The sequence below is a fragment of the Castor canadensis genome, chromosome 11 (genome assembly GCF_047511655.1).
Source record: "Castor canadensis chromosome 11, mCasCan1.hap1v2, whole genome shotgun sequence".
NCBI lineage: Eukaryota > Metazoa > Chordata > Mammalia > Rodentia > Castoridae > Castor > Castor canadensis.
In genome coordinates, this window is record NC_133396.1 from 62,044,855 (window position 1) to 62,069,389 (window position 24,535).

The following is a 24,535-nucleotide window of genomic DNA, read 5'->3' on the forward strand; positions in this document are numbered from 1 at the left end:
CTGAGCACAGGCTTGATGTCAGACCCAGTGAGGGGCTGTGGGTACAGTGGATTCAGTGGAGTGGCCACACTGAATTCTAGTCAGAGGCCTTGGGTTTGAGTCCTAGCTCCTCTGCTCTCTGTGGTTCCTGAGCAAATCATTTAAATCCCATAATCTCAGTTTTCTCATATGTAAATAGGAGTAATAATCATACCCATCCCATAAAGTGGTCAGTATGAGTAATATAATGCAAACCATCAGCTGAATAATGGGCCTGGGACCACTTGGCTATTCCTATTATGATGACAATGGAGCCAAAATAAGAAAGTGTTCATATTTTTAAAGAGTATTTGCCAATAATTAGTAAGAGTCTACATGCTACTGTTAATGATGAGTCCTCCTAGCTGAACACAATGCTTTGCAGGAACCATAAGGGATTTTTTCAAGGCTTCCCTTTGCTGAGTAGTGGGGTGGCCAGTGCCAGTGTCTGTAGTGGAAGATGGGAGTGCCACAATCTCCCAGTTGAGATTGTGTCTGGGACAGAGTTTGATGAGTGGTAACCTGTTACTTTGGGGCCTGTGATTGTGATTATAGTCATTTGTTACTTATGAGACTAGAAGCCCTTGGAGGACAGAAGAGCCATATTCACCTTTGGGTTCCCAGTTACTAGTAGGGTGCTTTGCACAAAGAAGTTATTAACAAAGTAGGAGTATATAGTCTACAAAGATTAAATGAGACTTAAGAGACACAACAAACCAAATATAATGAGCAGACCTCATTGGATCCTGAGTAGAACAAGTCAATGGCAAGAACACATTTCAGACAATTGAGCAAATGTGAATACAGACTGGGTTTAGATGATATGAAAGGCCTAATGCCAGCTTTGTTGGATGTGAAATGCCATGCTGGTTATGGAGCAAAGGATCTTTATTTTCATTTTGAGATTCAGAATAAAATATTTAAGAATAAAAATCATTCAGTGTCTCGAGCTAAAAATACTGTAACAATAATGACAGAGGAACAGAGTACTTGAAATGAAATTGGAAAAACAGTCTCTGATGCTGAGTTATGGAACAAGGAGGTTTCATGTACTCTATAATTTTCTTTATGTTGAAAAATTTCATAATAAAACCTCTTTTTCCATAATAAAAGTATACCCCCAGTCTCTCAGTCCTGTCCCTGCCTGCTGGCTTAACAAGGGGAGGGGAACCAGTAGAGAGTGAGTAGGCTGATGACAGTCTGTGGGGTCCCAGTGTGGGTAGTAGGTTAGAGGAGGCCAGCCTGGCAGAGCCCCTCACTTACCGGCATAGGCTCCTGTCTTTGTCAACTGTCTCAGTAGCCACAGGGCCGGTGGGGCCCCAGAAGTCATCTTCAGTTCCCAAAGGCTCCATGTGCAAGTTGCTCAGACAGGCAGGAGAAGACAGGTGGAGGGATTCCACTTGTGATGTTTGTGGGGCATCTCCCTCTGGAAGAAGCGGGTAGTGGGCGGCTCTGTGTTGTCCAGCCTGGTCTTCCCTCCACCCACTTTGGTCCCACGACTGGGTTCTTTCCTAGATTGCCCTGTCTTGGTGTGTCAAGACTGTTTCTAAAGCCTTTGTTCCTGCTTCTCAGACACCTGCCTGCTTTATAAGACCTCCCACCCCCACTGTCCCATACTCCAGCTTTTGCTCACCTCCCCTTCACTCTGGTCTAGAGATGTCATCCTTCTCAGCATGTCCCTAGTGGGCAAGTGGAGAGAAGAACCTGATTCAAAAGATGGACATTCAGGGATGGAGAGGAGATTTCCAGGGCTCAGGAACTCAGAATTTAGAAGGTGAAACCCCTCTAGTTCCAGAAGAGGATCTCCCTTTGGGTGGGGCCCTTCCAGGTGGTGAATCTGCCTTGTCCCACATAGGAGGTTGGGAGCTGGAGGGGATCCCTCTCAAAGCTGCTCCTCTCAGTCCTCTTTGAATACCTGACTGTGTTCTCTTCTTCTGGAGAGAAGTCCTGCCACCATCCATCTCTTCTCCATCAGGGACCTCAGTAGGGCTCATTTCACTTGACTTCCTACACACAGAGATGTTCATTTTCACTCAGATGTCGGGGGAAGCTAGGGTTGTCCACATGACAACTTCACTTAAAATTCAACTCATCTGGATTTGAAGTTAGCCCTGTGACCTCCTGCAGATCCTGTCTTTGTGAATGGCCCTTTATTACCCCATGTGTACACACCAGAACGGGAGCATATCCTGACTCCTTCTGGGCTGCTGTGGTTTGAATGTGCCCCTGAAGTTCTTGCATTGGAAAATCAGCCCCCGGTGTAACAGTGGGGAGGTAGGAGCTTTAAGATGTGAGAAGTGTGGACTCTGTCCTCATGAACAGATTAATATCTTTATTACAGTAGTGGATTCATTTTGGCCTGAGAGGCTTTAGAATAAAGTGAATTTGGCCTCTCTTGCTTTCGCCCTTCTACCTTGCACCATAGGATGCATAGCAAGAGAGACCTCTCTAAATACAGATCTTTTGACCTTGGACTTCCCCTCTCCATAGCTGTAAGAAATAATTTCTGTTCTTTTTAAATCACCCAGTCTCAGGTGTTCTGAGATAGTAGCACGAAATGAACAAAGACATTTCCCATCTTGTCAGCTGGTCATCCTGACAATTACCTCCCGAATAGCTGGCCTTTCTATCCTCTACTCTCTATCTCCACAGCCTCCATTTCAGTCCCAGGGCCTGGCAACTGTGGCCCAAGCCACTGCAGTATCCTCCAAATGGTTTCCTACTTTTGTTGTGGTCCTTCTTCAACCTGTTCTCTACACAGAAACTCATTTTGTGATATGAATACAACCCATTATTACACTGCTGAAATCCTGTGAAGCCTCTCTATTAATTCTGGAGAGAAGAGAAAGTCTTAAAATGGTACAAAATGGACCTGTGTCCCTTCAATCCCTCCTTATTCCATTTTGTCCCTGCTCATTGATCTCTAGACCAGTGGTTCTCAAACTCAGCTTCAATATCACTTGGATGATTATTACAACAAAGATTGAACTGAAGGAAACTGGCCTACTTAAGAGTGTGGCTTGAGAAAGTACAATTCTATGGACTCCTTGTGCTGGGGAGGCAGATGCTCCTAGTTCATGGACCCCACCTTGAGAAGTGGGCTGCACATGGTATAGGAGTTAGGAAGCCTGATGGCAAAAGATGGTAACTTGGATGTTGATAAAAAGTCACATTCTGGCCTGTTGACATAAAGGAATGGCTCAACGAAGTTCTGTTGACGTGAAGTCCCTGTAGTACACACACACACACACACACACACACACACACACACACACACACACACAAAATGGAGAAACCCTGGTCTTACCATTCAAGGCCAAGAAGTCCCCCTCCCCCACATGTGGGCAGAATTGATATTGCATAACCTAGTCTGCAGTGGTTGATGCCACATGAACTCAGTTTTCCAGGACTTGCCACCCATATTTCCACAGATGCCAATAAAAGCTTGAGGGTTTGAGACTTCCAGCACAGCACTCACTCCTTCTTGAGCCCAACCACTCTTCCATTTAAGAGTGCACCTTTGATTTGCTCTTCACTTTGCATCAATAATCCTGACCCTGCTTAAATTTTCTTGGTGCCCATCCTTGAATTCTTTCTTTGATGAAGACCAAGACCTTTCTGGCCTCTGGGCCTAGTGATCTGAATCCTGCAACACATTTTGGTGAATCAAGCCAGGAAGGTCATGGAGTTCCTTATGCAAGAGTAGGTGTCTTTATTCTCCTTCAATCCTGGTAAGCCAGTCTCTCTATTCCTGTTCAGCTTGCTGTTATTTCTTTTTCTCAGTTAGTTTGCTTTCATACCTATTTTACTACCTTGTTTCCATGGGGAAGAATTATGTGGTTATCTTTGATGCACTGCAATCAGACATTACTCTTGCAGGGGCAATGCCTGATTTGCTCTGTACATTTGAACGCTTTGTTCCAACCATTTTACTTACTGTTAGAGGATCCAGGGAACAGTGACTTCCTTTCATGGGCTTGTCTCATACTTCACTGATCTCTTGTTATTATAAACCCAATTTTGTTGGACAGTCAATCCCAGTCATCAGAAGAAAGTTCCAAAAAGTTAGGACTGAATCCCTAAACATCTCAGACTCAGATCAAACTGTGGAGGAAGGACCTGGACCAAGATATGGAAGACCAGAGGCTGAATAAGAGGCAAGCCAAGTTTTTGGCCACCCTCTGAGAAGCCACAAGGCTTCCAAGTAATTTAGGAGGTATTCCCCCAAGTAATGGTGTTTGCTGTAGCTTAAAATAGTCTGGGCCTTAGAGAAAAGAATGCTATTGAGGACAATAGCCATTAAAGACAAACAAAGGGGCCAGGTCCTGGTTGCTCACACCTGTAATCTTAGCTACTCAGGAGGAGAGATCTGGAGGATCATGGTTTGAAGCCAGCCTGGGGAAACAGTTTGTGAGACCCTATCTCCAAAATACCCATCACATAAAAGGGCTAGAGGAGTCACTCAAGGTGTAGACTCTGAGTTCAAACCCCAGTACCAGAAAAAAAAAAAAAAAAGGACAAGCAAAGGGTTCTGGAAACAGAATTGCCCTCAGCTCTTGAAGGGCTGGCAAAGTCTCTCTGCAGGCCTCTCCAGGACCATCTACATCTGAGGTTAATAACTGGATGTTCTAGTAAGCCTACTTGGTTCTTTATCAGTATGGGGGGACTGCCTTTTCATTCTTCACTCTTTCATCCTGGATCTTTATCTTGCAAAACCTACACTATTATGGGGATTGAGGAAAGGTTTCAGAGTGGAGGCTCACCTCTCCTTTATTATGTGTCTGGGAAAATCAAATAATTGTATTCTAAACTGCAGTTACAGAGTTAACATGTAAAGATTTGGGTTATATATATATATATATATATATTTTTTTTTTTCTCTTCCTTTGGCCTTCTTTACCTTGCATTAAGATTAGTTTTGCTGGTCAAGGCTATTTGATAGTTTTGTTATCTTAGCCAGATCTTGCTGGAATGAAATATTCTGTATGTCTTAGACTCATTTAAGACAAAAAGTGTTTAAAAGTATCTTTAAAGATCACGTGATAATAAAGTCTGTGTAATAGCTGCAGCTATGTGTACTCAGGTGATCTTTATTTGTTTCATTCTGTCATGAATATGGTTTGGGTTAAAAAAAATAAAACAGAACCAACAAATAAGAGATAAGATGTAAAGGAAAACATTTTAAATAAGAAAGGATTTTGTAAAATAAGGTTGGTCTTGAAGCAAAGGATTGTTCCAAAATGAAAGCAGGTGGATAGGATCAAAACCAGAAGGCTCAAAGAAGGATTATGTTATGGTTTATGCTGGGATGCAATTAATGGGATATGGTAGGTCATGAGGAGGCATAAGAAAGTTATAAATAAGTGGATGTTTTCTGGATGAAAATAAGGTTTGTCTTAAAGGAAAGACTTGTTCCAAAATGGAAATAGGTAAACACAAAACCGCAAAACCAGGTAAACGCATGTTGCAGAAGGAATATGGTAGAGTTTTGATGAGATATAATTGGTAAAATCTCCAGTGCTGTCTTGATACATTTTTGAAAGATTCTAAAGCCAGAGAAGGACTGCACCAAGGAAAAGAAAGATTAAATGAGGCACATGTCACATGTGAGGCACCAGAAGCAGAGGATCTTGTGGGATGGTAGTCCCTCCAAAGACTTCCATAAATTAGGGAAATGGACAGGAACCACTTTTAATAAAAATATAAGAAACCTACTATTCTATTTTAAAATTAAAATTTCTGGGGAAATTCCTTAAAATTCCTTAAAATTGACCCTTAAAGGGATTGTTCAATAATTTATAAATCAAGCATTTATTCAGTCCTCACCACTATAAGATACTTGGCTACCACACATTTAAGAGAAGAAAAAATAAGGAGTAGACTTTCCCATCTCCTTTCCATTATTGGAAAAGCATATGAGATGCCAATTCTGCACCCAAAAATAAGCTTCCTAAATTAACTCTTAATGTTTACCTATTGGAAGTTGTGGTGACCCAAGGTTACTTATTATTAAAAGTCAATGTAAAATTAAAGAAAAGAAACACCCTCTTGAGATTATTCTTAGGGATTTCTGTTTTGATATCCAAAAAGTCCACTTGTCTTAAATTAAAATCCTGTTCCCTCATAATCCTGACTTTGTCTCAACTTGTCTAGTAGCTAGACTCTTAGCCAGGGAGAAGTTCAGGTAGTCCCAGAAATAGATACGAGCCACAATTCTGGGAGAGAGGAACATTCCCTCCAGATTGTAGTGAGGTATTGACTGCTCTCAGAAGCTGCAGAGGCATTTCTCTTCTAGGAGACAGTGGTTGGGAAACTCTTGGGTTAAGAGGAGTTCCACGTGGATCTCCTAGCTATCAGGGACTTCCAGTAAATTAGAGCAGCTGTGCTCACTTCTTTCCTTTCGTTCCTTCTTTCTTTTTTTCTCCAAACACAGTGACACTAAATGAGATGGGTAACATCATTGATATTCCTGATGATTCTCTCTTAATATGTATATTAAAAAATTTTGGATAAAAAAGTTAATCTACTATAATACTGAGAGTTTGCTTGGAGGTTCCAGCAGGGGAGTGCAGCTACTTGTATACTCTTGACCGAAGAATAGTCCTCCTCTATTGGGAATGGTCATCCTCCTTGACTGAGAACACAGCTTCAGGAGGGACACACATGGAGTGGTGAGGGAGGAAGGGGATACCTGCCTAGCCAGCCAGATCAGCCCAGTCCACCCTGGCGGTCAATGGGGTGACAGACATCACAGCCAGATCACCCTCATGTCCTCTAGTATAGTAGTCTATGGGTCTAACATAAATTTTAAACATGGAGAGGCTTGGACTATACTCAGAAGCCTGAGATTTAATACTATTCTTCAGTTAGGCCTGTTTTATAAAAGGCTAGAAAAATGACCTAAAATTTCATATGTGCAACTTTTTATGGCATTATATCAGAACACTAAGTAGCAAATCTGATTAAAATGAGGAGGGAAAAGACCCAAATAATAAAATTATAAACGAAAAGGGGGAAATTACCCCAACACCAAGGGAATCCAGGAAATCATTATGGATTAATTTGTAAATATATTGAAATAAATTGGAAAATCTAGAAAGAATGGACAAATTTCTAGACACATATGACCAACCAAAATGGAACCAAGAAGACATAAATGAAAGCAATGAAACTGAAGTGGTAATAGAGTCTCCAAAAAAAGTCCAGGACTTGATGGATTCACTGCTGAATTCTACCAGACCTTTAAAGAAGAATCAATACCAACACTCCCTAAACTTTTCCATGACATGGAAAGGGAAGGAACCCTGCCAAATCGTTCTATGAAGTCAGTATTATATTCATTCCCAAACTGGACAAGGACACAACAAATTAAAAAAGAGAATTATAGGCCAATCTTTTTGATGAACTTAGATGTAAAAATCCTCAATAAAATACTGGCAAACTGAATTCCACATCATATCAAAAAGGTCTTACCATGATCAGCTGGTTTCATCCCAAGGATGCAGGGGTGGTTCAACATATGCAAATCATTAAATGTAATACAGCATATTAAAATAAGAACAGACAAAGACCACATGGTCATCTAATGGATACAAAAGCCTTGGACAAAATTCAACATTCTTTCATGATAAAAGCTCTGGTGAAACTGGGAATAGAAGGAATGCACCTCAACATAATAACAGCTATATATGACAAACCTTTAGCCAACATCATACTAAATGAGGAAAAACTGAAACAATTTCCTCTAAAGTCAGGAATGAGACACGGGTGTCCACTCTTTCCACTCTTATTCAACATAGTCTTGGAATTCCTAGCTAGAGAAATAAGGCAGGAAGAACAAATAAATGGTATTCCAATAGGAATGGAAGAAGTCAAACTATCCCTACTTCCAGATGACATGGTCTTATACCTAAAAGACCCATAAAACCCCACAAAAAACTCCTAGATACCATAAACAGCTTCAGCAAAGTAGCAAGATACAAAGTCAATTTACAAAAATTTGTAGACTTTCTATATATTAACAATGAATAGACTGAAAGAATATAGGAAAACAATTCCATTTATATGAGCCTCAAAAAATACCTAAGAATAAACTTAAAGGAAGCAAAAGACCTCTACAATGAAAACTACAAAGAAAGAAAGAAATTGAAGACTACAGAAGATGGAAAGATTTCCCATGCTCATGGATTGGCAGAATCAATATTGTGAAAATGGACAATTACCAAAAGCAATCTACATGTTCATTGCAATCACCATAAAAATTTCAATGACATTCATTACAGAGATTGAAAAATCACCCTATAGTTTATTTGGAATATAAAAGACTGTGAAAGGTCAAGGCAATCCTGAGCAAAAAGAGCAACACTGGAGGTATTACAATACCCAACTTCAAACTATATTATAGAGCCATAGCAATAAAAACAGCATGGTACTGGCACAAAAACAGACATGAAGACTAATGGAACAAAATAGAAGACCCAGATATGAACCCATGTGGCTACGCCCACCTGAGTTTTGACAAAGTCATCAAACACATATAATGAAGAAGAGTCAGCTTCTTCAACAAATATTGCTGGGAAAACTGGATATCTGCATGCAGAAAACTAAAACTAGATCCATGTCTTTCACCTTGTACAAATATCTACTCAGAGTGGATTAAGAACCTTAATATAAGATCTGAAACTTTGAAGCTAGGGCAGGAAAGAGCAGGGAATACACTGGAACACATACGCATGGGCAGAAACTTCCTAAATAGAATTGCAATGGCTCTGCAAATTAAGAGAAATGATTGACAAATGGGACTACATGAAACTAAAAAGCTTCTGCACAACCAATGAAATGGTCACTAGATTTAACGAGGCAACCCACATAATGGGAGAAAATTGTTGACAGCTATACATCAGACAAGGGATTGATAACCATAATATCCAAAGAGCTCAAAAAACTAAACTCCTAAAAGATCAATGACCCAGTGAAGAAATGGACACAAATGAACTGAACAGCGCTTTTTCAAAGGAAGAAGTCCAAATGGCCAAAAAACACGTGAAGAAATGCTCAACATCCCTGGTCATAAAGGAAATGCAAATTGAAACCACATTAAAGGTTATCATTAAGAGCACAAACAACAACAATGGAAAACAGTATGCAGGCTCCTCATAAAACTAAAAATAGAACTGCCATTTTATCCAGAAATACCACTCCTAGGGATATACCTGATGGAATGTAAATCAGGTTACAATGAAGGCGCCTGCACACCCATGTTTATTGTAGCACTATTCACATGGGAAAGCTAGGGACAGTGTCAAGATGTCCCACTAGTGATGAATGAATTAAGATATTATGTTATTTATATACAATGGAATTTTATTAAGCCATAAAAAAGAATGAAATTTTGTTGCTTGCAGGTAAATGGATGGAAATGAAGAACATCACCTTAAGTGAAGTTATCCAGGATCATAAAGCCAAAGCTCACATATTTTATCTCATATGTGGAATACAGGCCCAATACAAATACAGCAATACTATGAAAAACAGGTCATGTTACAGGGAAGTCACTAACAGGAAAGGGAGGGTAAAAGAAGGAAGTTAAGAAGGTGAATATGGATTATGCACTTCCTATACAAGAATGAACATAGAATTTCTAAACCTGTTGAAATCACCATAAGAAGGAGACTAAGGTAGAAAGGAGAAAAACACAGGATGAACCAATTCGGTTGTAATACATATATACATGAAAGTGTCACAGTGAAACTCCCTGTATAGCTATCTTATGCAAACAAAAATGTCTTTTTGCAAAAATGGAGAACAGGAAGCTAACACATGTCCTGTCTGGGGGTTGGCACCAGTGGGACAGGGAGGACATAAGGAAAGGGTGGAAATGTTATGTATTCGTGTATGGAAATGGAAAAACGAGACCTGTTGAGACTATTCCAGGAATGGGGGGAGGGCAGATAAAGGAGAAAGATGGATGGGGTGAGTCTAACTATGATATACTGTAAGAACTTTGGTAAATGTCATAATGTACCCCCAATACGGCAATAATAATAATAATAAAGTTGTCTTTCTCTTTACAATGATTTCATAAATTGTCTTTTGATGAACTTTATAAGCAATGCTGTAATAAATACCTTTATATAGAGAAAAAAAAGAAAAATGACCTAAAATGTACAATTTTTTATGGCCTTATATCAGAGGCCTAAATTCAAAAAACAATGTAAAAATTATTATGCTTCTATATATGATTTTTGGACCCCCCAAAACATTAAACTATAAATTTATTAGTCTCATACTAATGTGCAGACCACATGGGCTGTAATGGAGTCAGGAACAGAATGCACCCTGATTCATGAAAATCTCCCTAAATATAGTGAACAATAGTCAGCTTCTGGTGGATATACAGAGGACAAATAAAAAGACCACGCTTATCCTGGGAGCTGAACAACTATCCTCCATAGGAGTACACTGTTAATATCTCTCCCAATAAGAAAACATACTTGGTGCTTTCTGGTGGGTATGCTTCTAGGGTACATCCTACACACTGTAATTGGAAAATTCTGCTTATGGTTATCACAGGTAAAGACAATAACACCTGACTAGGAAAATTAAAATCAATAAAAATGCCTGCCTACAAAGGGCAATTAATACTAATCAGTATAGATTGCCAGGGGTATATAAAAAATCACAGCCACTATAAAAAATTGGGTACAAAGGTCAAAAAAGCCAAATAGCATCATGGTTTTCCTCATATGCAGAATCTAGACTGAAATGATAATAACAATAACAAGGAGACATGAGTATAAAAGGGGAACTGTCTTGGAGGGATCAGGAGAGAAGGAAGGGGAAAAGAGAGGATATTGGTGGGGCATGAAGAGACATGTAACATATGGATAGCATAGTGAAATCCACCAACACTGTTTGAAAAAGGGGGTAGGAGGTAGAAGGATTAAGGTAATAGATTAGAGGAGTGAACTTTTTCAAAGTACACTCTGTATGCATCTGTGGAATTAGCATAGTGAACCCCTTGTACTGTTAATGTATGCTAACAAAAGTGGCAAAAGTTGGCTAGTAAAATGAGCTACTACTTAAAACAACTAAAATATTTAAATAAAGACACCCTACATGGAAAAAAAAGAGGGTGCTTCCAAAAGCCATAAAATTGTTAAATAAGAATCCCAGTGGTAGGGGTGGCTTTATCTCGATGAGATGTTGGTCAGAGAGGCTCTTGAAGACCCCCACACCACACAGGCCATCCCTGTTGGTTGCACACCAGTTGGACATTAAGTCCTTATTGCTAAAGACACCACACATGCTTTGATTATAGAACACAAAGAAATCAAGCAGGGACTGAACTGGAAGCTTTCTCCCTACTGGTTTCCTTTCCTCCAGGGGAAAATTGTCATCAGATACCCTGCTTGGCTATAGCCCCCATGTGTTACACCACCAGCATGCCCTGCAGGTGTGTCCACTGCCACAACAGTGGCAGTACTAATGTGGGTGCACCAACCACATTGCAATTGGATCTGAAGCCTGCTTTGTGGGTGAGGCCCATGTTTGGTACTGTAAACCAGGACAGAAACTTGTAGCTAGGAAAGTCATAAGTCTCAGTAGGGAAGCCATTGATATTATTGTGTTAAATAGGATCTTATCATACTGTTTTGAACCTTGATAATCCTTTCTTTAGTCCCTTTAGCTACTGAATCCCAGGACCAGTTCACATTCGCCTGGAACCAACACCAATGGACCTTCTGAGCACTTTCCCAAAGAATACACAATCCCAAACTTGCATTGAGATGATGGCTCAGGACCTTGATTTTTAAAAAAATCATCTGGAGGATGTACAAGTACAAGTAAAGGAGTGGATAAGAGACCAATCTCCACAAGATTATTGTTTCTCAGCCACAGTTGAGGGGAACCTCTTTTTTGCAGTGGGTGTCCACCATAATGACAACCCATAATACAAATGTTAGATTTCAAAAGTTTCCCCTACAAATGATGGATGCCAGGACTTTCAGCCAATATTGCAAGATAAGCATCATTAACTACTGTTACCTCTAAAGAAGACCATCCTGTCATCTACCACCTTAGTCTCAGCCATCACCCATAATAGATAGCAAAGAAAAAGGTAGATCTGTAGGTGGGGCCAATGCCCTTGTTCAGCAGGAATTAGTTTTTGAAGAAAGAGATCTACAGCATTCTTCTCTTATGAGATTATGAAGGTTCATACTCCTCTGGGGGAGAATGAAATAGGAGTTAGGCAGGGAGTTGGAAAACCTGATGGCTGAGAGTGATGGCTTGGATGTTGATAAGGAATCACATCCTGACCTGCTGACATTAACAGAATGGCTGGTGACATACAACAGAGTCTTGCTGACTGCAGCCCCCACAGCCTGTAGAAAATGACAGCCCTGATCTAATCATTCAAAGCCAAGAACTTTCCCACCTGACACATGTAAGGAGTTGATGATATATAACCCAGTCTTGGAAGCTGATGGCTCACCCCCAGTTTTCTAGCACACTTCCATGACCCAATGGAAGCTTGAGGCCTTGTACCTCTAGCACAGTGGTCCTTCTTGAGCCTGCCTGCCAGGTGTACCTTTGCTTTGTTTTTGCTTTGCTTTGCATTAATAAACCTGCTCTTGCTTAAGTCTCCTCTTAGTCTATCGCTGAATTCTTTCTTTGAAGACTAAGGATTTTCTGGCCTCTGGCCATGGTGACTTGAACATGGCGACATACACCTATCCTCCTTCAATTCCTCTCTTCTCCTTCCAAGCCTCTACCTCTACCTGGAGTTGACTCCTTATCGACCCAGTTGGCCCCTCCCATCTTTAAGAGCTCAGTTCAGCTCCTTTGGACAAGGTGAGACAGGCCCTTCTCTGCACTCTAACCCCAGGTGTAATGACACAGACTTGTGGGGAAACTTGTGCTTGTATTCTTGCTGGACTGAGCTCCTTGAGGTTGGGCTGTGCCTGTCTTGTTCATTGTTGTGTTCTCACATTCCCATATAGTGCCTGACACATAGTGGGTCTGCAGGGAATGCTGGTTCAATGAATGGAAGACTCCTTCTCCTAAGTCTAGGAGCCCATTCTCTTCCATTTCAGCTGAGGCACAACAGCCAGGCTCTTGATTTCATACTAATGTTAAAATGAGAGAACATGGGAGGACAGTGTGGTGGTGGTGGTGGTGGTGGTGAAGGGTGGGGAGGAGATTGCAGTGAATTCCCTGAAGGTGGAAGATGGACTCCCCTGCCCTCAGGTTACCTTGAAGCCCAGATGTATGTGTGTGTAAGGGGGGTGGGGGAGGGAGTGGAGGTGGTGGCAGTAGTGATGTTGATGGTCTTTATACTAAAGGCCTCTTCGTGTGTCTTTGTCTCTCTCCTGTGGTGATTGCTGCATTGTTCCCAATCTTTGTTCATTGAGGGGATCTGTACTAGTGGGCAGTGGTTATCAAACTGTGCTGAGCCCAGAGGACTCAGTTACTCACTCCCTCACTTACTCACTCACTCATCTTTTCATCTCCTTATTTGCCAAATGGAAGGATTTAGGAAAGCAGGTCATATGATTCTATTTTCACTAAATACCAAAAAATATTCTATGTCACTCTGGCTGTGGTAGTTTCTTGCTTTTTTGTGGCTCTGCTTAGCTTTCTAGCCACCCAAAGATTCTTTCCCTTATCTCTTGACTCTAGACTAGACACAAGGGCTCAGCTGTGAACCTAAATCAGCTAGAAGGATTTTTGGGTCCACTCTTACCATCTGCTGGAGATGACCAGCTGAGGTCTCTCTTCCTCCAGGGTCCTTAGCTCCTCCTTCACCTGGCCACTCAGAAGGGCCTGGTCCAGCCTGAAAGCACAAGAGAATTCTGGTTCTCCTGGGATTTGCCACATGATCCCAAGGCCCTCAATTAGGGTCCAGGATCCAGGACTTCACCTGCTGAAGGAATTTGTTGCAATCAGGTTCCTTGGGAGTTATGCTGAAGTGAAGCTAGAGTGAAGAGGCTGAGTAGGGAGTGCTCTTTGGTCAACACCAGGACAAGGAAACAGAGGCAGTAGGACTGGTCAGAGGGAGATATTGGTTGTGAGGAGGTCTCAGTAGAGGCCTTTGCCAGGTTACTGGGAGATCTGAAGACAGGATGACCCTTTGGAACTATCCAGAGTTGGGATGAGAGGCTGGGCTAATAAGGGTGAGCACTGCATGCAGGTCATCCCAGGAAGGAGACATGACTATGGGTCAGGTGGCTCTCATTGGCAGAAGGTGTTCCTGTAGCCAGTTGCTAGCAGCATTCCCAGGCTTGGAGATGTGGTTGTTTCTGAAGGGACTGACTCTAGAAAGTTGATCCAAGGGACCTCATAGATCTTGGTTCCTGGGATTTCTTCCCAGAGTCTGAAAGGTGTGCTGAATGGAAAGAGTCCTGGTTCTATTCTCCCAGGCCTCAGGTCTTGGGTTTCTGTTAGATCTGGAAAGTTACTGCCTTCTCTGGGCTTATGTGTCCTCAGTCCCTGATCTGGGATGGATCACTCTTGCTCTGCTGCTGTGAGGCAGGACAAGGCTGAGGTGAAGTTTCCTGGCCATTGTCACAATTTCCCTGGACACAATTGCATGGGAGGGGGTGGAGCCCTGGAAGTCAAAGCTTGTCACTGTGGACCAAGCTCTGGGCTCCAGGAGGGAAGGCAGAAATCTTTCCAGTATTTCAAAGACTCAGCTCCCCTCAGACACAGCCAAAGTTTAACAGGTTACTTTTCACTCGGATCTGAATCCAGATCTGCAGGCAGAGCCCAGCTGTGTTCAGGTTCTTTCAGCATGTGGGAGACAGTGATGGCTGAAAGTGCATAGTGGGAAACAGGCAGAGGAGCAAAGTTCCCCTGAGAACAAGGCCAATTTCAGCTGCAGGAGAACCTGAGTGTAGACTTTTCTTTAGGTTCAGGAGTCAAAGCAGAAGCCTTGGGGAAAGCTTGAGTGCACAGGCTTCCTGGATCCTCTCTGCCAGGTGGGAAGAATCAGAGGGCTCTGCACAAGGAGGCCTGGAGTAGCTGCAGTTCTCTGAGCACTTGCCAGGGCTTGTCCAGAGAGCTGAAGGAAGTGTTTAGCTAGCAGCTGTCTCTGGGCTTGTGTTCAGGAGGTAGAGGAGGGAGGAGAGAGCCAAGGGATACTTGTGATGGCCACTTAGAGAAGGACACAAAGCTCCAGAGCTGCAGGATGGAGATGTTTCTGGTTTGCATGCTTAGGGCTGGGGCTCACTCCATGTCAGTCACACAGGGGCTGTCCAGCCTGTGGTGCTCGAGCACTACTGTTACTTTCCCCATACTATGCTTGCACTGCATTTCTACTTGGCCTGGTCAGTTCCTATATCTCCTTCAGGCCTCAGAGAAGCACTCCAGGAATCTTTAATTCAATTCCAATCTCTTAACACACTCTTATAACACTTTCATATGATTCATAGAACTCAACATGGCTTATGAATACACTTTCTTTTACCTGCCAAAAGGTGATCAAAGTCTGTCTCTTACCTGCAGTGTGAGGGGGAAGGGCCGAGGTGTGTTTGCTCAACATCGAATCCCTAGGGCCCGGCCCAATACTTGGCAGGGAGTCATGCCATGAAAGAATGCATGAGAAACTGTATGAGCACAGCGCTGCTCTTGAGGAAAGTGACACTGGGAGTCCTTTAGAACATAAAGCACACTACTGATTGTCATTCTAGTTTATCCAATTCTTTTCAGCATCGTCCCTGTTTTTACACATACACATTTTATCGCATTACAGTCTGCGAGGTGGGTTTGATATTCCTATTGCATAGATGAGGAAACTGAATCCCAAAGAATATAGTGTCTTATCCAAGTCACACGGAGTTAGAGTAATGGTACCACTCGTTAGGAGTCAGGCTGACTATGCATATGCTGTCCCTTTTCCTCCGCCTGTTCCATCACCTATCACCTGTCCTCTATTCCTCCCCTGCCCCCTGCCCAGAAGGGACCCACAGGGCCTTACCACAGGAGTTTGAGGCAGCAGGTGGGCTGCCTGAGCCCCCCACAGAGCAGCCTCACGCCATGGTCACCCAGGTCATTCTGCTGCAGGTCAAGCTCTGTCAGGCTGAGGCTGGCACTAAGCACAGAGGCCAGGTCCTGGCAGCAGATGGACGTAAGGCCACAGCCCACCATCCTGCAGGAGAGATGCACATGGTCATTGTCCCGAAGGGCTTGTTCCTCTGGGTAACTGCGGTCTGACCCTTTCTAATGGTTCTGGTCCTTAGGGGTCCTGGATTGACATTTAAGGAAGGAAGACAAAGGCTTTCCTGCCTTGCAATGACCTGAGAGGTTTTAATTTCCTCTTGTAGCCAAGGAGCCCCTCAGGATGCAGGAAGACTCCTTATCTCACTCCTGGTGGGACTCAACAGGAATCCTGTCCCATCTACCATGTGTCAATCTTGTATGAATAATTTACTTAATGGCCCATTCGTACACCTGGGTTTAATTATTAACCACATTGGCCCTGTGTGTCAATATTAAGGGCACCTCCAATCCAGAAGAAAAATCAGTGAGCTTCTAATATAAGAACCAAAGATGAGGGGGAGTATGACAGGTTCAATTGGAACTGAGGGGCTGTCCTAGGCTCCCTAGTAAAATTGGGGTCTGGGGTATGCTCTGTCCTAGGCCAGGGCTGTGTCTGACCCCTGCATGCTGTGCTGACAGTGCTCTCAGCCTGTCTTTTCTTATCTGAGTGGATAACAATTTGGCTCCCATAACCGAGCTGCAGGCCCAATGGATTTGAAATGGGAGCCCACTAGCCTACTGTTGCTGGTCCTGGGGCTGGTCCTGAGGTCCAGAGCATCCAGGACTGAGTTCTCTCCCTTTATGGGCAAGTAATTATAGAGAAGGGATGGAAAGTTTCACCTGGTAGTAGAAGCAAGGATGGAAGGAAAAGCTCGTTTACTCCATTCTTGTGAGCTTTCTTGTGTTCCTGTTCTACCAACTTAACTGGGGGCGACTGGAGATGCAGAAAGGACGAAGGATGCATGAACATGCATAAAGTTGGGGTGAGATGTGTTGGGCATTCGGATGGAAACACACAACAGCCTCATTGCTTTTTTACTTCTCTTCTTTTACTTTGCTTCTTTTCTCTATTCCTTAAAACCTTACTTCTTTTCTATTCTTTAAAGTCTCTTACTTAGACTTGCACTGTCCCATGGTTTCCTTAATCTCTCTTAAAGTCTTGGCCCTGAGACTTGCACTGTCCCATGTTCTCTCTTAAAGTATTGGTCCTCAGATGTACAGACACACAAATGGTCAGCAGCAGCAGCAGCAGCCAAATCAATCAATCAATCCAGCAACTAATCCATCAATCCCATCCTCCATCAATCCTTTGCATCCTCCTTCAGTCTTTTATATACAGTGGTAAACAAGGAGGTGGAGCAACAGTTCTTAGGAAGATAACCCTGTCATCCTACTTCTCTGAACATAAACATCTTAGGAAAAGCAGCTGTACTGCATTTTGCCCTTGCATTCTTCTGCAGCTGGAGCCATGCCAACTCAGCCTGCCAATTATTTGACACAGCTGTGCTTATGTCACGTTCTCATAGGCTTCTTATAATCCACTCCCCACACTCCATCTTTCCAGATAATAAAGTCCCCCTTTTCCCTTGAAATGTATGTTCCTGTCCCATGCTACATAATGGTAGCTACAGACATGCACAAGGTAGAGGCTGACACTGGAGTGTTTGGGGACAAGGCTAATTGTGGCCCTTTTAATCTTGGTAAACACTGTACCCTTGATTAGCACAATCTAGTTAGAGAGCAAAGTTAGCAATGCACATAGTCTACCCGGCAATTCTCAGAAAACAGGCTACAGATCATACACTGTGTCTCAGAATGCATGGGGTAGGATGTTAACTGCAGCTCTGATTACAGTGATAAAGCCTGGTAATAACCCAGGTGCCATAATGGGAGGTTTAAAAAAATTAAAAAAACTAAAAGTGAATTCATGTAGTGAAATTCCATGTTGTCGTCAAAAAGAATGAGGCCATTTATATGCTCTGACATGGGACCATCTCCAAGATCAATTTTCAATGATATAGGAAGGTGCAGGACAGTGTTTGCTCTACACTACCATTTATGTACCATAAGGGCTGTACACATGCTATGTAATGAATTCACATAGGCTTTCTCAGGGGAACACTGTCTGGAGTCTCAGTCTGACTTCCACTGTCTGCTTCTTTCTCAGCCTTGAACAATGTTGCCTGATAGCACTTGTTTTTTTCCCCTTACCTGCTTCAGGACAAATGTAAGTCAATTTGGTGAAATCATGCTCATCACCCTCCCTATTCCAAATGCACACTCATCTCAGACTCCCTTCTGCTTCTTTCTGCCTCACTTTTTCGATAGTCCACATCACCTACACTGTACTTAACTTTTTGTCTTTCTTCCTTCCCTTTCTTTCAGAATGTAAGCTCCATGAAGAAGAGGTTTTAGCAGGTTTTGTTACTGGCTGTTCCCTAATGCTTAGAGCAGTGCATTTCATAAGACTACAATGGATGAGTGAACAGAATAGCATCAAAAAGGGGTTAGTCAGGACCAGCTGAAGGCTGAGGAATGCTGATTGACCATGACAAGGAAGGAGGAGAAAGCGTGTGTAATGGGACGCTCACTAGGGTGAGGGTGGAGGCCGTGGACACTGCTATCTGTCAGGGCAGATGTGAAATCACGGTACGTTTTTAGTTGAATCTTGTTGACATAAAGATGGAGTGTGACAATAAAGTTAGAAAATACCAAGGCATTAATAGGTCTTGATGTCATCAGAAGATGTTTGGATCTTGTTGAAGTGGCAGTGATGAGCCCATGGAAGATCTCAAGGAAAGTGTGATGGGATCTTTGCATTCCTTTGGAAAGATCCCTGACAGCACCTGGAGGATGCTGGATGCAGTGCGCAGGAAAATTTAGGTGAAAGAATGAACACTGCTTTGGGGATATATTTCAGGAGACCTGACAGCACTCAGTGAATCCTTAGATGTGGGAACTGTGGAACTTCTAGATTGGATACAAGTTGAAACTGCTGCCACTTTCTGAGAGAACAGATATGAGAGGAGGCAGGGTTGGCTTTGTAGGCTTTCAACCAGTACATTTATTATATAGGGCCACCTACTCAAAAGGGTTTAATGCCCAGTAGCCACTACCTTGGATTTTAAAATAATTTTATGATTGAGTTGATGTTTTGGAAGCAAAGTTCGATGAGACAATGGAACCTCAGCTCATGTATGATTCCATCTTTAGTCAATCCCCTCTCTGTGTGTGCAGAAAGGATTGTAGGTCACCCACTTCCCTTTATCTTGGTATCACAGGGTTCCACTAAACCTTCTTCTCAGCCCAGTGACCACTGTTGCCTTCTGTTCTCAGTGGGATCTGGATCAACTGTAGGGAGGATTGGGTGGGGCATCCAGCACCGTGGTACATTCACTGACTGGGTAAGGGCAATCTTTCATCCGCTGCTAATTCGGATAGAGCACCACATGCACCCTGACAATATTCTGGGTGGGGGTTCCACATCTACTGTTCATTGGGGTGCTAGACCCAAGGGAGATGGGAACCAACTGCCTTGACTGTTCCTTTCTCGGAAATAGTGCCAGGGTCTTGTGACTGTTGTGAGAGGAAACCTGGCATTTGGTGGGCCACGTGCACATGTTTACTCAAGAAGAGAAACCTTAGACACTTTTTGTATCTCGTATTATGGTGTTTCTATCTCTCACTGGAATAGTAGTTAAGAGGGCAGGGGAAGGGAAGGAAATGGGTAGATGCCATTCCCTCTGCATAGTACTTTCTTCCCTCCTGCTTCACATATTCAAACCTTTTGTATTCTTTCAATCTACAAGCCATTCCCTCAAGAAGTTTTTCCACTGGATCCCTCACCTAGGTCTGTTATATGTTTGTCCATACAATTCCTTGATTAATGTCAGCTTTCTCCAAACTCTGTGAGAAAAGAGTCTTGTCTGTTTGTTATCCCTGGCATCTGTCACAGTGCATGATCAGAAAGCGATCCATGAATATATTATGAATACAGAGGCTAAGCTTCATCCTATACCCAGCTTCTGCCCAACCCTGCTTCAGGGGATAACCCAGGCCAGACTCACCGCAAAGTCTTCAGGTGGCAGCTCGGGCATCTCAGGGTCTCACAAAGACTCTGCACTGCAGGACAACTCAGTGGATTTCCACTTAGGTCCAGCTCCTTCAGGCTTCCACTGACTCTGAGAGTGGAGAAGAGAACCTGCCAAGAGGCATTGGTGACTGGAGCCCATGTAGACCTGAAGGGGTGGAGAGAGGGACAGGAGAGATATGACCCGCATGTGCAGAATCTGAGGTGCCCAGTCCTACACAATAGAGGGAGGCCCTGTCCCCCCATACACCAGGATTCTATGGGCAATGCCATTGCCAGAACTGACCAGACTCTCCACCTGCCCCTCTGGCCCCAACCCCAGGGCCCCTCCTCTGTGTGGTTCCTCATTCTACAGCCCTGCATGGCACCTTGATGGGCTCATTTTGTGTCTGCTTCTTCCTCAGTCTGGGTGTTCTTTCAAAGCAGGGGAAGAGAGTTGTTATCTTTTTTATATGCAGTGCCCAGCAAGTGCCTGGCACAGGGAAGGAGCTTGGTGATTTGGACAGCCTTCGTGCCTCCCATGCAAACACACTTGTCTACCTTTGGCACAGAGTTCTAGAGCCAGAAAGAAAGGAGGAGATGGAAGGTGGGAACTGAAACCATTAGAGGGATTTGAGGATGACTCTGATGAAGTACTGGGGTCTGCTGTCCATGTCGTTTCTCATAGGCCCTATCCCCTTCCAGGATAGCAAGACCACAGAGATGGTCCACAGGAGAGGGATGGCAAAGTGGGAGGCCCAGGAGAGAATGTCTGGAGCTTGCATGGGAGAAGATGATGGGCTTTCTGGGAGTATTAGAGCAGACTCTGCTTTGGGTGACTGCAGCCCATTCAGTGTTTCCATTTTCACACTATGTTATGGTCTCATCTGGTTCCAGGCCTCAATTACTCTAGCTCTATTCCAAGTTTGAGACTCATATTTCTATTTTCTTGTCACATATTACTACTTCATCATCTCAGTAACTTTTTGACCTATTGTGTCCTGATATGTCCCCAGTATTCATTCATCTTTAACCCCAAGTCTGCTTAGCTGTGCAGTGGTGTGAAGACAAGGCTCTGGAGCCAGTGGCTTGCATGCGAGGCCTTCTTCTTGGGCCTCAGTCTACCTCCTCATCTGCAAAAATAGAACAGCAATAGTACCTGATGCAGCAGAGGGTTTGTGAGAATCACAAGATCTCACAGTTTCTCCAAAGTCTTAGTGCTGTTCAAACTGGTCTCTGCCCTTTGCCTGCTCAGGACTCTGCTGAAGGCCCCAGGTCAGGTTACTGCTACTTGCAACACCTGTATCATGCCCTTCAAGGCCAAGTCATATTTATCACCATGAACAAGTAGACACAACCTAACATGTCCAAGAACAGGGAAATGGTGAAATCATCCAGGGAATTCTCCCCAGGGAATATCATATGGAATATCATATGTTTATCACACTTATTAGTAACATGAAAAGAAGGTTTGATATATGAAAAGAATAAAGCTGACTACAAGACAATGTGGAGTATGGCTGAATTTTCCCTTAAAAAGTACATGGAAAGAAGATTAGAAGCATATACCCTAATTGTTCGTGATAGAATTCTGGTTGGCATTACTTTCATGTTTGTGCTTCTTTTTTTGTAAAGGAACATGGGTTTTATCAGGAGTTAAAGGTTTTAAAAATATGAAAATAGAAGACTCAAATAAATAAAACATTTTTACATCTGAGGGTCTCTCCTTCTCTGGTCCACATGGACACTCGCTTCCTTAAGCCACTGTGGCACCTTGTCTGTATCTCTACTATTGCAGGTGTCACACTGGAATGAAATTACTGAGTGGATGTCTATCTTCTTCCCTGGGTTTTGACTCCTTAGAGCAGGGGTTGTGCTTTTTGACTTGTGATTGGTAAGAGCTGGCATAACTCAGGGCTTAGTGAACATTTGTGGTGTGATTAATTTAAGGAGGAGACAGACACTGATACTGAGAGGTCAGTCCTGCCACGGGGCAGGGAACCTGGGAGTCGGGGTTCTCAGTGATGGTGGGTGCAATGTAGTTAAGAGAGCCACTCGTTCATGCTCAGAGGTGTTTCAGGGTGAGAGCCTGGGGCAATAGTGGCATCATTGACTGGTATAAGGAAGTCAGCTCTGCAGGGAAATATAAAGGACTTTCTCTCAGACACATGGACTTTTAAGTGATGGGGGAAGATGCTGGGGTCAAGGTCATTGTCATCGGGTAGCGTTGCCTGAAGCAGTTGAGTGAAAAATTTCTCAGAGGGAAAGCATATCAAGAGAAAGGAGCAGAGCCAGGTGAGCTGCATAAAATTTGGGATGGGTTGGCCAATGTGAAGGTCAGTGTGAAGGTGGAAAAGTGTCCAGTAGAGAAAGTAGGTGGTGGTCTCAGAGCTAGGAGGGAAGGCAGCCCACAAGGCAGGGCCTGTCCCATGCCTCTACAAAGCATGCAGTGGACAAAGGATGGCTGTCATCTTGGGCAATTAGAAGTCACTGGTGAGCTCCATCTTGTAGCCATGGACCAGTCTGAGAGTGTCGCCAGTGATCAGAACATGTGGGCCTATGGGACCCACAGAAGAGATGGAGTTAGGGAAGGGCTGGGATACTCACAGAACTACCCCAGGGGTAGCAGCTTGTCCCTGCTGTTCACCCTTATTCAGTTGAAGCCTCTTCACATGGCTGCAGAATTTAATGCAGAAAGTGACCACCAGGAGCTCCACGTCTGTCTGGACAAATATCTTTGTTCCTTGGAAATGCACCATAGCCTTGGCCACAAACTCCTCATCTTGAATCTCATACAGGCAGTGGAACCACTCCAGAGAATATGGCAGCCGGAGCAAAGCTTTTACCAGTACCCACCGTAGCAGCTCTGATGTCCTCTTTGGAAGCAGCTGGCAGGTGAAGATGTTACCCATACTGCTCATCCCCTGCTCACTTAAAAGTCCAAATAGGAAGCGTGTGGTTAGTGTTCCAAGCAGGTCATGCCTCCCATATTTCATTAGAATCTTTTCCACACCTCTGAGGTGATCAGAATGTTCACTTTTCTCCTTTTCATCCCCTAAGGTATAAGACATTGCTGCAAAGAACTCCTGGAAACAGGAGTGAATAAAGCTGTAACTATAAGAGCTGGAGTGCTTTTGAAGAATGCCCATCTTCAAGAAAGTGGCCAAGATGGCTGTGTTTAACCTGTGCTTCCTGAGGTCACCTACTCTGAACAGTGTCTTTCTTCTCAGTATGCCCTCTGCAGCCAGAGAGCAGATACCCCTTAGCTGGGTCCCCAGAGGCTTAGCTGGGAGAGCTTGCGCAAAGTAGTGCAGACAGAGGGCCGTGGTGGTCTGAAAGGTAGGCGGGAGCTCTTGTCCCTGCTCCATCTGCTGCTTCAGACAAGCACAGATCAGCCAGGACACCCAGGGCACGAGACCCAGGGTCAAGAGTGCTGGGTTTGATTCAACCAAGCTAAAGGCTCTACTTGCTTGGCCTTCCTCTGGGAAATATTTGTAGAAATATTCCTTCCTGCTGGACTCAGAGAAGCCCAGGACTTCTACCCAACGTGGCTTCTTCAAAGGAATGAACTTTTTCAGTGCTGTGGTCCGAGCTATGATCATAAGTGAAGCCTCAGGGAGCAAGGATTTCCACAGTAAACTGCCCAACAGTGTGTGCACTGGCTGTGGCTGGCTCCAGTGCAGACAGAACTCAGACGTCTCCTTCAAGACGCATTTTAACTCATCCACATCATCCAGGATGAAGAGCAGCTGCTTGGACTGAGACAGGATCTGGCCAATGGGAGCTTCAGGGGCTGCCCAGTCTTTTGCAATGAGCTCAGCCAGACTCAACACCCCACACTGATCCAGCTCCCTGCAGCTGAAGTAGAAGACATGCTGGAAGTGGTCCCTGTACAGCAGGCCTTCCTCCCAGGCTCCCCTCACCTGCCTGGCCAGTGTTGACTTCCCAATTCCAGCAGTCCCATGCAGTACAACTATCTGAGTTTCTTCCTGGGTACCAGGGCTGGAGTCAAACATGTCTTGGATCTCAATCAAGTGTCCTCGCTCTTGCACTTCATCCTGATGGCAGCTTTTCCGGATCTGGGGCTCCGGGCCTCTGGGAAGAGGTTTTTGTAGGAGTAGCAACTGTGTGAATTTTTGTTGCAAATACTCATTTTTCCAGGACTGTGTGGGGCAGGTCTTCTCTGTCTTCTGATTCTTGGATTTTTCTCTAAGTCCTAGTATGGGGGTTAAAGATGGAACATAAAGTTATAGAATAGAATTGTTATTTATTCAATAAACAGCCACATGAATTTAGGCTCCTACTCTAAGCACACACTGCACTGGCTGCAGTCAGTGTTGTGTTCTGTCCAGTGCAGAGTGGAGGGAAAATGGGCTTTGGAGTAGAAGATTGTAGTTCAAGTCCTGA

The 24,535-nt window shown here is 43.7% G+C and overlaps 1 protein-coding gene across 1 annotated transcript in view; it reads right to left on the reverse strand.

Annotated features, from left to right (window-relative positions):
• The window catches only part of LOC109684893 (NACHT, LRR and PYD domains-containing protein 1a-like), a 58,493-nt gene that overhangs the window by 25,420 nt on the left and 8,538 nt on the right, over positions 1-24,535 (reverse strand). The window contains exons 5-10 of the mRNA XM_074047121.1: positions 22,736-24,344; positions 20,127-20,297; positions 15,998-16,168; positions 13,766-13,855; positions 1,934-2,025; positions 1,282-1,444 (exon numbers count right to left, since the gene is read on the reverse strand). Of these exons, the coding sequence (XP_073903222.1) occupies positions 1,282-1,444; positions 1,934-2,025; positions 13,766-13,855; positions 15,998-16,168; positions 20,127-20,297; positions 22,736-24,344 (2,296 nt within the window). The remainder of the gene's footprint in view (positions 1-1,281; positions 1,445-1,933; positions 2,026-13,765; positions 13,856-15,997; positions 16,169-20,126; positions 20,298-22,735; positions 24,345-24,535) is intronic.